The following is a 13,822-nucleotide window of genomic DNA, read 5'->3' as shown; positions in this document are numbered from 1 at the left end:
AAGAGAGCATTTCTAAAATATTTTTTGCCGTACAGTTTTGGTTGCCATCAATAATTTTCATTGTCCCTTGGCATACTGAATATTCTATGGGGCTTATTTAAAAAGACCAATACATCTATATTTAATAAAAGCTGTGAGATCCCTAATATCTACAAAGAGCAAGAAGCATTGTAGGGTCTATAGCTTGCATCTATTGTGGGTCAATGGCCAGATCTTCCTCTTTTCACCCATCCAACTGAAATTGGACATAGCAGAGACTGGCCCAAGGTATGCTGGGATTCTTCATTAGATACCTGGTATGAATCAAGAGCACCAAAATACTTTTTACTGACCCTTTAAGTCATACTCTACAATAACCCATATATACAAAACTACAAATTCTGGCTACAAAGACTGGACCCTCATACAACATAGTTGACATGTCGGCCATTTTGCTGTCATACAATTGTTCATGCCAAAACAACATTTCTCTAAGAACCAACAACATCAACACACTCAATAAATTCCAATGCCACAAAAAAAAATGCCCCTTCCGTTGCTGGTCATCAGCAAACTACTTGATGGGACAACGGATTCCTGATAATACAAAGTGAAGTAGAGGTAATTCAGCACAGTAGCACACTCAGTAGTAAATGACATGAAAACGCTGTACAGTAAAATAAAAATATGTAGTGTTACCAAGGCAGCCAATCACAGATCAGCTTTTAGGAGAATAAAGTAGTAGCACAAAATAGACTCCAATTGCCGATAGGCTAGTCAAGCTTGCACCATTTTTTTTAGGAAATAATCCAATTTTTATATAAAGGGGACCACTGTTTTTTTTTTTTAATACTGGCCTTTTAAGTCTATTTAAACTAATATATATTATACTAACAAATGCAAAGCCCCTTAGACCTAAGCCAGCCGGTTTCAGGGACCCAAAATGTTTGAATCAATAACCTTTGTCAGTCTATACCTTATTTACCAATAATAAGTAAGCGCAATCCATTGCAATCAAACAGAAATCATCATTCAGCAGCTAAGGACTCTCAGTGCAATAAAAGTAATTTCTGATTGGTCGCTGTAGTTTAATGACTGCTGTTCTTGAAAAAAGGCCAATATGTATAAGAACTCCCCTATACACAAATAAAAGGACAATTTTTGTTTTTTTGTAACCCATCATTAAATATAATGGATAGCAGCAAAATATCAAGTTCTTTGACTTCCAGTGCTGAGGTTGTTCAACTACAACTCTGTTCACAGTGGTCCAACCCTGCAGGCACTCGAAGGGTTGGTTAGTGTTTTTTGTGCAGTTATAGTGCCTCCAACCGTCATAAAATTTTTGAGAGGTACACCAAATATAAAACATAATATTGACCCCCCCGACAACATGGGGAAGAAAACAAAGCGTTTCCCATATCATGTACAAGGTGTACTATTTTCATGTGAGATTCATATGAACTGTACACGGGGTTATGTCTCTCGGGAAAACATATATATATATATATATATATATATATAAATATATATACACATATGGATCAATATACATTATATATATAATACATATATATGAAATCTTGCTGAATGCTAATGCTAGGCATACACTATGTGATTTACATGAAATTATTTTTTATAGATTATATGATCAGTATATAAGTTGATTATTTGCAATGGACTAAAGGTATTCGATGGTCCATTTACATTTTGATAATTGATCAGAAAGATGATGAAAGAAAAAGAACCTTACCTGATCAATTTTCAAATTGACATTTTACCCAAATATTAATGGGAAATGACTTCAAGGTATTTGCTTTTTTGATTGATCTTTGATTAGGTTTGAAGAACAATTTTCTAATCAATGGAAAAAATCCCATAGCATATGGTTAGCATTAGAGTTACCTTAAATCACCCCTGTATGACCTGACTTATGAATTTGGCCTCCATATGTTCTCTAAGAACGTCTGCTGTCATATACATGGAGGCACGAAATGTTAGGAACCTCAATGATTGCGCTTAGTGCATTATAAAACAAAATATTTCCTACTACAAAATCAACCTTCACATAGTGTGTGAATGACAGGTACACTTTAACATGACCTTCGCCATTAAATTGCCATACTGGCTGTTTTTCAAAGAATAAAAAAATCTGAAGTAAAAGCAAATTTGGAAACCACAAACAGACAAAAATAACAGCTCGTACATATAACATAATCTTTCACGTCTCCAACATATAACATAATCTTTCACATCTAAAAATGCCCTAAAATGCTATATACATCTCCATAACAGGGAGCTGGATAAATTGTTGAGTGAAGGGGGGTGATGTATAACAGCCCAAAGCTTATTATTAATAAAGAATATAAATAAAATTCAATACAGAGTTTATAGGTCGGGGTATTGCAGATGCACAGCTTTAAATCACTCACACACACGCTGAAATGGGGGGCCTTCTAAGGAATAGAGAAGAGTGGCGGTGGGGGGGTACAAAGTCACTTTTGTACATTCAGAACCAGCCATGGAATTTTTTTTCTTATTCGTGGAGAAGCTCCTGGAGGCAGTTTGGGGAGCGAAAGATTTCAGGGACTTCGCTGTCCAGTTTGCAGATGACCTTGTAGATGGCCTTCTTCCAGGAGGGATCAACGTCTTTGCCTGCGATAATGGCATTGAAAAACTCTCGTAATGTGATCTGAGCCACTTCCAGGAATCTCTCCGGAACCTGCTGATACAAGGAGACAATGGCATTAATAAAGTTTTTAGTTTCAAGTCCCTGAGTCTTCAAAGGGAGGAGGGTGGGGGGAAGATTGAGAGCGTTCTTCCTAGCAAGGAGAAGGCTTAGCAGACACCTGCACGTTCTAATTATGGCAGACGCAGCTATTGTCATCTGCGTTTTAAAGGAGGCTATTTATAGGCAAATTTTAATGACAAATGGCCATCTTTGTAAGAGAATAGGGAAGGAACTTAAGCTGGCGAAGGCTGGAGATCTTGGCAGGAATTTACTACTGTCATTGTCTACAGCCGCCTGCTAAGGCCTTGAACAACATGGCTGACCGAGGTCATCTGTGCTCTTCATAATGCACAGGGTCTTTACAGGCTAAAAAGATTGAATGAATCAAATAATGACATATTGATATAAATTTCAGCAGTCGTCAGCTTTGTGATACATACTTGTTTTTTTTAAATTTAAGGCAACACAATTGTGGACATCAAAAGTGATCAACTTAGCGAAACGTTGACCAATAATGGCCAATAAACCCCACATAATGGGTTTGTGTCAGTTTTATCTATAAGAACAAGAGCTATCCTTAAAACTGGGTTTTGAGGCTTTTTGAAGCTTATATTTCTAAATGGAGCTAAGCATGACTGATGGAAAAATTATATTTATGGAGTTTTATTTTTGTATTATCCAATTATGAGTTTGGTTTTATTCTGATAATTGGCGGTCCCTTTTGAGAAAAGTTCCAGGTTCCAGCACCTTGCCTTCCCTTCAGATGGCCATGCTGGATATCTGGCTAACCTTTTGCCTTTTGAGCTTCTTGGGCAAAATTCAAAGCATGGGCAACATTTATTTGCACAAAATTAGAAATTGCAAATTTATAGAAATTGGCAACATTTGAAGCTTAGGTGAATATGCTTTGAACATGTACTCCTGTTTCTCCTTATTTAGTGGATGCTTTTATTTTTGGAGGCATATGTAGGGTAGCTTATGTTGTATACTTTGATTTCCCCCCCTTTTTGCTGTCTGATTATTACCTTCCATGAAAAAAAGTACAACGAGACTAATAACGGGCAAAACTGGCCCAAAAACTAGCTCTGTAACCCTCAGGAGTCATTTAGAACCAATTGAACATTGAAAAAACACCTTTACCAATAACCCCTTATCCCTTGATCATTAACTTTCGAGTATTTTACCAAAATTACATTTCCCCAAATTTTTACAAAATTTCAGCTTCATTTCTAGTGGTTTTATGAGAATAGGATACATACAGGTTTTTTTATGCAAGGAATAAAGTCTTGAAGAATAACACTTTAAAAAACATTATTACTGTTGAGGGACATATCGTGACCGGCCATTATATATGAATATTTAACATTCAGGCTTGCTTACAGCTAATGTTCAGTGCAGGTCTGTGGGACTCCCTAAACAAGTGGCTATAAATTAAAAGACTCCGGAGGGCGGCTGTGGTCGGAGAAATGAGCTGCGTTCTGCCATTTCAGCTTTATTTTGCAACTTGGTATAAAAACTTTAGGCGGTTAATGAGCAAAAAGGAGTGCGGAGACTTTTGCGGAACTCAAAGATCTACTTGATGAGGGTTGTATGAAGTTTGCAGAGCTGAGCTAAAGCTGGTCAAAAGTGTACCAGTCATAGCCATGTCTGAGCTTTGGACATACGCCAGGTCTAAAAACCCGGCCCATTACTCAACACTTGCTATGTTCTTCTGCCCTACTTCAGTCTAGCTAGTGGGGATGGATCGTCTGGTTAAAGCTTAACTCTGGTCTTGGGTTCCTCCTGCTCATTTGTCCTATAGATATTGATATTGCCCCGTTGATATTGTCCTGGCTAAACTGAAGTTTAATCTTTGGTGTTTCCTTCTTTACTCACATTCCCCCTTTATTGACATGGTAGTGAAATTATTAAATAACCCTCTTTTTATTATTACATAAATTTTATTTTTGTGCCACCCTTACATGGTTTTTGTGTAGATTTGTCTGGAATGCCGGCAAATTATGGCTAATGAGAGGTTGGCATTGTGCTGTACATAGCCCACAGGTGATGTTGAGCCTCCATGAATGAAGTTCTAATAAATGTCAGGGCCAGGAACTATGGGACTGGAGAGCCAAGGCCTAAATACCAATAGATGTCATCCAGCCAGTATTTGAGGGTTCTATATGACTTGCTGCAGCTTCTAACACACACTACGAGAAACTCACAGTGTGCAGCACAATCAGAATGAGCAATTTGGATGACAAAACTAGGTCTAACACAGCAATTTTCCTAAAGTCGCCTCCAATAGAGTTCAATAGGGTGACAAAGCTTTTGCTACAACCTCACACAGAAATGTGATAACTCTGTGGACAATGTATTCTTGGATGGACCTAAGCTACACCTTACAATTTAACTTTACCACTTTTTAAATATTTAATCACATGAATAATACCAGACCAGTGTAAGCTCCCCCTGTCCCCCCCTATAATGGTTTGGCTCAGCCCTTTAACTCATTTGATGGACAGCTTGGTCATCATGCAAATGTGGAGAGATATTTAAATAAAAACATTTCAAATACAAATTAATTCATATTCTGACTTCCGCTATCACAGATAATAACCCGGTACGGTTACCCGAATATAATATTTTCCCTTTAGTGGTCCTTTAATTCCTTCCTGTTGCATTGTTGTAGTCAAGCAGTGTAAGATTCCTCTCTTTCCTCCTCCTCCTTCCCCATTGCCTTACCTTCAAGGCTGATTTGTTTTATTAAACTGACTGTCCCCAGCATCTGCAGTCCATAATAAAAGCCTGACATAGCAGCCTGGCTGCCTTCTGTGTCCTGCAGATACTCATCATAAGTGTCAGGACATACCAAGGTTAGCGGTCACTGAAACGCGTGCACTGCCCCAGTCTTGCCAAACGCTCTTGGCAGCGGAATGAATGTCACAGAGAATAGACAGGGAATTACAAAAGGTTAAACGGAAGGCGGCCTCTCCTGTTTTCCAAAGAAGCCCCAGCGCTTTTCTGAACACTTGTAAAACCAACGCCGGCTTGTTTGCAGTCCGCTGCCCACACTTTGGTATGATCGAATAACGTGGCCATTGTCTGGGGTGGACTGGGTATTATCTCTAAGATCCACCAGCCCCATGCGTTGTCTCCTCACCGGTCGAGGAGGACCCAATTTATAAAAGCCGAATTTTAACCCTTCGTTAGTGTTTATTCTATCGTATTAAGGCGTATTTGTAAAAGGGTATTTTTATCATTGCTATCAGCCCCTCCCCTGAAGAGCTTACAATCTAATGGCCTTACCATAGAAGAACACCATACTGTGCTGAAATTTATTGTTGGATGAAATTAAATCTGAAATGTGTTACTGGACCTAACATGCTGTATATTTTATATATATATATATATATATATATATTTCTTTTTTTGTGATTGTGTATTCTTTGCTAAGTGACTTTTCACCACAATATAAAAAACCCCTTACAAGGTGATATTTTCCTATTTTAGGTTACAAATTTAAAACTCCTTCTGTCAATAAATCTCATTATTTTTAAAATAGTTTGTCCCCCTGGAGTTCCTCTTTAATGGACAGACTGGACCTAAAGGGGATAGAACCGGAGTGTCCGGTGAGGCATTGAGCCGCCGTTTGCTGTAAACCGTGAGTTATCGGTCTCTTTACTATAAAAGGCCAATGCAGTGCTGACAGTAAGGAGAAGACAATGTCAAGGAGAAAAGGGTATTGGTATTTTGGATACTCTTGACTGCTCGGCTTGGAGAGAGAGTTATTCTTGTCACAAATCCTTTTGTCTGCATCTGCTGACTGCTTGCCTGTAGCCAGCAGCATACTTTAACTGTTTTGTCACCTCCTAACATCACATGGATCAGCTGTCGCTCTTTTGTTCCGGGTATTGTAGAACTAATCCACTGAGGCCATTCTCCTGTGCAGTAAATAAAACACAAACTGCTTCTCAGACAATTCTCCATGAATATTTCAGATGGGGTTTTTACAGCCCTGATTCACCCAAAAAAAAATTCACTTTGCTCTCCTCGGACAGCTTATGGCCGGGGGAGTCAGCCGTCTGGGGCCCTTGTAGCCTCTTTTGTAATTGATTATAATATGTTCATTTTTCTCATTTACATTTTTTTACTTTTTTTTTTAGATCACAGGTTGTCGGTGGGAGATCACCCACTGTGCTAATGTTGAAGCAACTGTATTTAAAGAGCGTGAGAAAAGTATGGAGAGCAAGGGATACCAGGATATATTTAGGGATTTAAATTGATTTTTGGGTCAGATATTGGAAAAGTTAGAAAAAGGACAAGGATAGAAAATTTGGTTCAGCAACGCAGACTTCATTAGGGAACTGCCCAGGTGATTATTTGATTATTATTATTTCTTAGGGCCAACATATTACGCAAAGCTTTACAAAGTCTCTTGTCATATCAATATGTGGGCAGACTGGTGGCTCAGTGGTTAGCACTCTGGTCTTTGCAGCGCTGGGTTCTAGGTTCCAATCTCAGCCAGAAAACTATCTGCATGGAGTTTGCAGGTTCTCCCCCTGTTTGCGGGGGACTCCTCCTACATTCTAAAAACATGCAATGAGGTTATTGGCTTAAACTTCATTGATGACATATGACTATGGCAGGGACATTAGATTGTGAGCTTTTTGAGGGACAGCTAGTGACATGAGTATGGACTTTGTACAGCGCTGCATAATATGATGGTGCTATATAAATACTATGTAATAATAATAATAATATCAAACTTCATCCCTCCAATATGAGTACAGACTACAATACACACCAGCAAACGTTCTAACCCTTCCCTGATCTATGCAAAATAAAAAAATAGATATTTTGGCTGGACTGGGGCATTCTTTTCTGCCTGTATTTGACCTTTGGCCACCCAAGAGCTGTAGCCTGTTGCCCAAAATTGATATGGAACAGAAATTTTATAATTTATTTATTTTATCTGTTAATTAATATGAACATTTTATGTATTTATTTTGTTTTCAAGTCGCCAGAATATATAGAATAGAATAGAATTTCAGACCCACAGTGTCAAACTTCAGTGCTGGGAGCTCCTGGCTGGCAGCATACAGCCATGAGAGATATGCATGCAGCTGCAGCCACGGTGCAGATCTTCAGACCTCAACAGCGCATTCTGGATGTGACATTTTCAAACTACAGTTGCTTTTTCAAACTACACTGCAGCCATAGCAGAAAAAGAATCCCAACTATTCCTATTTACTTGAACAGGAGAGGCTTGGATTGCAGTTGCGCAGACCCCCGCAGCTTGCCACGGTTAAGCAGACCACTGTGGCTCATCGTGGTCGAGCAGCCTGCTGCGGTGCACCGCAGGTCTGCAACCACCCAAAACTGTTGCTAGGTCCTAATATTTTTAATGTATTTGTTTCACCCCAGTGGTGCTTTATAATTAAATTCCAAAGCCTTAAGTCTGCTGTGATAATGAAATGGAAACATTTGGGAGCCACTTGTTTACTGGGTGGGTACACTTTCGCTCTGCCCTAATAGGACCTCATTTGCACTATGCCCAGTGTGGACAACCCTGATTCTTTCAGAAATCCAAAGTTGGAAAAACTCCATTAAATTGGCACTGTTGGGAGATTTAGTAATTAAACTTTAAATTTTTCCAAGTTCACTACAGGTAAAAGAACAAACTATTCCATCCATGTTTTTGAATCTTTTTTTTCTCAGGTTCCGTGCCCTTTAACAGGTTCAGAGTCTACTGCGCACATCAAATTTCGTTTTCCTAAAGAAACCCAAATATCAAAGGTGAAAAGGGAAAAAACAGAATTGCGTTCATATGATACCTGAGAAAAAGAAGACAAACAGTTCAAGTACTTTACCGAGGATTCATTCACCCTTGTGTGCACATGATTTCTCTGAGCAAACTCTGCTACCTCCTGTTGTTTGTCCTGTCAATATTGATGGAGGAGAAATTTATCTCCTGACACATTGGCATATGTTGTCTTCACTTGGACATAACTTGGATCTGGCTGGTCTATTAAAGAGGTGAGAGGTCACTTTTAAAATATACTAAAAAAATAATAAGGTATAACATCTATCCTAAAAGTAGAACATGGATAAACATAATTGTGCAAAGAATAAGCACACCTTGGGGGTCCATTTATACTCAGCAATGAATCTTGATTCTCAGAAACATTCCTTGGTGGGGAATCTTCCAGGTCCATGTGTTTCAGTGGCAGTAATAGATTCTCCACCAGTAAATGTCAGCTTTTTAAACAACCCCTAAAGCCTCCCCTAGGATTTCCACCTTCCTATAAGACTACAGAACGTCCACCGATTTCTGTGTAGGTTTCTTTGTGTTTCACTGATAGGAAAGAATTGGATTTTGGTAATTTTTTATGTTAAGATTTCATGCTGATAGAAATGACTCAAACAAGTATGAGGAGCAACATAATCGTTGAAGCCAAAGCATCAGCACGACAGCAAAGCAACTGACATTCTCTGACCACAGCTGTATTTTACGGTGTTGAGTCACTAAATGCAAATTGCCCACTGGCTGCTGAAATCTATATAATCTTATATGTTCATCACCAATGCTTTCTGCTTCTGTTACCTAATGTTTAATCTCAGGGGTTGTATTTATGTAATCAGCCCTTAGCAGGATCCCCATCCGAAATTTCTGGGCCCTATGCTAGGTAAGCTTCTTTGGTCCATCTCCCCTATGTCCAAAAGTTTCAGCATTGCAAAAGTCAAGTTTTTTTGATTGGGGCTGGTACAGAAGTACCCCTTGTCCCCTGCTGATGGCGGCCTTGAGCTTGGACATCCTTTTAGGATTGCCTTTTGGGGAAGTCGATCCGGTCAGATTGACTTTGCCTGCCCATAAGGGCCCATTGCCCAAAAATGCTAATCCTGACATGTGGTCACAAATATGACATGCGGCATCCCAAGGGACCCCCTTTTGTGTTGCCCAACCTCAGGACATGAATGGTGTGGCTTTTGGTGCCATTGCAGGCATAAAAAGACAACTTTCCTCCTCACTGAGGCATTTGACATCCAAAATAGAAATGAACTGCACATGGGAAGATGGAGAATTGGAACTCTCACAAGCTTCATTCCAGAATTCAGCTTTGAGCAATATTATTTCTTATTTTCCTATGGGACAACACTCACAAAGCCTCCATACACAATTAACCGCTGTTTTCCAAATTCAGTAGCATTCTTTCGGACATTAATTTAACAAAATCAATAGAGCGCGAGCTGGATTTCAGCTTCTAGATAAACACTAGCCAGGGAGCCACTTTGTCAAACAGAACTGACTTTTCTCTTCCAGATAAAGTCGGTTTCTACAGGGGTCAGCGTGTTGCAACCAAGGTTTGAAAGCTATGTGGCCTTCACATGTTTTGCTTACATTCACTACAAAGCTGGGCAAACAAACTTCAGAAAGATAAGATGTGTTTTGGGGAGGTTTTTTTTTCTTTTTTTTGGCAAAAAATCCCTAATTGTGAAATGGTGGCGAGACCCCCTGCTTGGAGCCAAACAGAAGATAAAGAATTACATTGCAGAACATGTTTTTTGGAGCGACAAACAGTGCCTAGAAATAAAGTCTGTTGAGGATCTTCAGTCCCACCAAAGGGTCCAATGTTCAGTCTTTATATCTGCAGCTTGAAATGAAAGCTGGTGATCCTGCCATAAAGGTTTGAACACTTCCTCTAATGAGTGACAACTGTCTCCTAATTGTGCACTTGTATTGTCACTGACTGATAAAGACTACAAGCCACCAGTCTGACCCACATTGGCCTACAGTTATCACCATCAGAAAGCCAGTCTAGGGTGCAATGTTTTGGAGCATCACTGGAAAAAGTGCATGTGGACTGAAGTGACTAAAGGATTTCAAAAGGTGAATTAAAGCATTATAATAAACAATAAAAACATGTGAAATGTCCACTCTACACAATGCCCTGAAAAAACTTTGGCCTCTCACTCACTTTGGGGAATGTCTGATTCGCTGCTTTATAAATAGACCCCTTTATTTATTTAGGGCAGCCATTCTCAACCAGGGTTCCGTAGAATCCTAAGGTTCCTTCAGAGATTCCTAGGGGTTCCTTAAAGAGGAACTAAACTAAAAACTGCCAAAAAAAAAAAAAAAATACTCTTCCATCAATCCCTCAGGGAAGACCCATCGATCTGGGGGTGTCTTACATCTAGTACCGCGTTGTCCCAGCATCCCCCCAGGGCCGGCGCTCTGGTCCCGCTATTTTCGTCTTTTCTTCCAGGTTCCTCATCCTACGTCACCCAAACCAGGCACGAGATTGGGTGACTTAAGATGAAAAAAATTTGCCGATCTCACTGCGCATGTGTGAAAAAAGGGATGTTGCACCCAAAATAAAAAAAAAACACCAGAATTTTCCCTTACATAAAAAGGTTATCTACTCCTTTTATGTAAAGTGAAAATTCTGAGTTTAGGAACGCTTTAAGTTGTGGATAACCAACCTCCGATTTTGTGGTCCCTGCACCTTGAACCTAAACCTCTGCAGGGTCAGCAGAAATCATTTTAGCTTTTTTTAAAGGTGGCATTCAGAAAACCATTGTAACGGGGATCGTTCTTTCAACATAAGGGGAGAATTTTTCCAAGTGACAACCAACAAGTTGGTATCAGCAGGGGTTCCCCAAATAAATTTAAGGGTTCCTCTGGGGTGAAAAGATTTTGGGTTTAGTTTGTTTTAATGTTATATTCTTCCCTGTAGAGTTTGGAAGCTGTAACCTATTTACTTCAATGCTATAAAAATTGGATGAAAAACATCGCTGAGCCATACGATTCTCCTGAAAAGTATAAATATGTTAGTAACTATGCTGGTATAAAATATGACAAATTAACAAGCTATTTTTTTATCTTCTTTTAAGCCGGCAAGGGGTAAGATCCAGGCTAAAGGTCATTTTCGGTCAGTGCGGTCCCACAGGGGTTAAAGAGTCATTTTCTTCTCCCTATGTGACTCGGGAGATACGGGAGAGAGGGAGGCATGCAGACATCTGCTCTTTAGAAATTCAAGGAGATAAAAAAGCACAAGAAATGCAAAGATGACTAAATGAACAAGCAGGCACAAAAGGAGCTCAGATTTGGGCATTCTTGTCTGGCAAGGAGGCAGTCACTAAGGCTAATGAAGCATTGGCGATACGGGACGTATGCCAGCGTAACAAAGAAGATGTACATCAGTGGCGCAGATGAGCCAAAGACCCCCAGAGTAAAATAATGACATAATCACCATCGGTGTCACAGACCAGACTGTACACAAGGTGAAATAGGGGAAAATAAATACGAGTCTTTAACGTCCTTCATGCATGTACTGCGAGAGGAGAATCACGATTTCTTATTTGTTCTATAAACAAGGAAAGCAATGCCAAAACTTAAATAAATTGGCTAATACAAAGCAAAAAGAATCATGCTAACAGACTGAAAATTAAGATTCTGTGTTGTCACCAGCAACAAATCAAATACTTGCTTAAGGAAAAGTAAAGTGACAGCTAGAAACTGAATTCTTGCATCTGATTGGTTGCTGGAAGCAACAATGTTGCAAATTTAATCGTTCTGTTTAGCAGTTTTTAAAAAAATATTGTTGGTGGAGCTTTAAGGAATAATTTTGATGTAATAAAATGAGCACACAAATGCTGTAAAATCACAAAGCGATATTGATATATTCGTCTGACTTTGTGATACATGGCAACTTTCTCCAAATCCAAATCATCTATTCCAAATCAGTTCTCCAAATTTTACATCTCTTTCTCCAATTGTGCATATCTACAATCGTTTTTGACACAATTAAGATGAATATTAGATTGTATTTTGTACTTTCAGCATAGGTAGTCCTAAAATAATCATTTCTTGTCCTATTTTCCTAAAACATCAATGGCTGACAGCTGTTTAGGTGATCAGGATCCCAATGGGATAAAAAGGGAAGCATCCTGTAAATTTGCTGCTGACGTGCTCGCTCTTCGCTCCATGGAAGGAGCTTGAGGTCTTTAACCTTGATACTACAGGATTGTTGAAGATACTTTCCTTCATCTTCCTGCTTCTACAACTAAAGATCCAGGTAAATGCTTTTACTGGCTAGCAAGTTTCTGTAAAATATGATTAAATTTTAACTTTTCTAACCAATTTTGTTTTTGAATTAAAATTGTAAGACAATCTGAAAATTAAATTAGATCTAGAAGATCTATCCAGGTCCATCCAAGTTTTGCAACACTAGGGAAGCAATTTAATTGTTGTCACTCCAACATGACGCTGCTTGTATAATTTTATACTGACCATTTCTGGTGGTTGGGAAAAACTCAAAAGTACACAGTGGGCCCCTTTTGCAAACATCCCAAAGTAAACCAAATTGATAAATTTCATGTTCTCAATACTAGGCTAATGCCATTTGAAAATGTATTTCCATTGTTTAAAAGTATACAGGTTTCCTATATACAGTATTTACATGGAGGGGGAAATGACGAGCGAGCGGCACTCCACTGTACTCTCCTCTATAGTAGTGAACAGCGGTTATTCCTGATAATAAGTCTTCTGACATTGGGGGACCACTGTACAGATATCGTATTTTCACCAGAAAGAAGCACAACTGTATTAGGTGACTATTATTATTATTAACCAATATTTATATTGCACCTACATATTACGCAGTACCATAGTAAATGGGGCAAACTATCTAATGTCCCTATCATAGTCAAATTTTATTAACGTAACCTAAGGTCAACTTGAGGGGAAGCTAATAAACTTAACTGCATGTATTTGGAATGTGGGAGGAAACTGAAGTACCCGGAGGAAACCCAGCCAAAAACAGGGAGAACATGCAAACTCCATGCAGCTGATGTATGCATGTAACCTAAGAATTAAAATGACAGTCCCAACAGATTTTTCATAGACATGATCTACTGATCAGAAAACATGCCTTGGGAATTGCCTTGGAGTGCATGTAGACTGGATATAACTACAAAGAAGCTGCAGGAGAAGATGCAACAAGGGAGAAGAAAAAGTATTTGCCAAAAGAAATATCAGCAGTCAGGATCAGTTTCTAAAATGTGTTTTTTAACCTACACTGTGTTTATATAAATAAATATTTTCCCCCTTCCATTATTGCGGAAACAGATGAC

General features: G+C 39.0%; 1 protein-coding gene across 5 annotated transcripts in view; it reads right to left on the bottom strand.

Moving 5' to 3' along the window:
• Positions 1-1,470: 1,470 nt before the first annotated feature.
• The window catches only part of PROX1 (prospero homeobox 1), a 59,366-nt gene continuing 47,014 nt past the window's right edge, over positions 1,471-13,822 (bottom strand). For 3 of the 5 annotated variants that reach the window (XM_072409854.1, XM_072409857.1, XM_072409855.1), the window contains one exon: positions 1,471-2,701. In XM_072409854.1, the coding sequence (XP_072265955.1) occupies positions 2,513-2,701 (189 nt within the window). In that variant the 3' untranslated portion in view covers positions 1,471-2,512. The remainder of the gene's footprint in view (positions 2,702-13,822) is intronic. The other 2 variants (XM_072409856.1, XM_072409858.1) reach the window with 1 other exon arrangement.

The sequence above is a fragment of the Pyxicephalus adspersus genome, chromosome 4 (genome assembly GCF_032062135.1).
Source record: "Pyxicephalus adspersus chromosome 4, UCB_Pads_2.0, whole genome shotgun sequence".
NCBI classification, from domain to species: domain Eukaryota; kingdom Metazoa; phylum Chordata; class Amphibia; order Anura; family Pyxicephalidae; genus Pyxicephalus; species Pyxicephalus adspersus.
The sequence above is the reverse complement of the archived record's forward strand: the minus strand, read 5'-3'. Positions and strand labels throughout refer to the sequence as shown.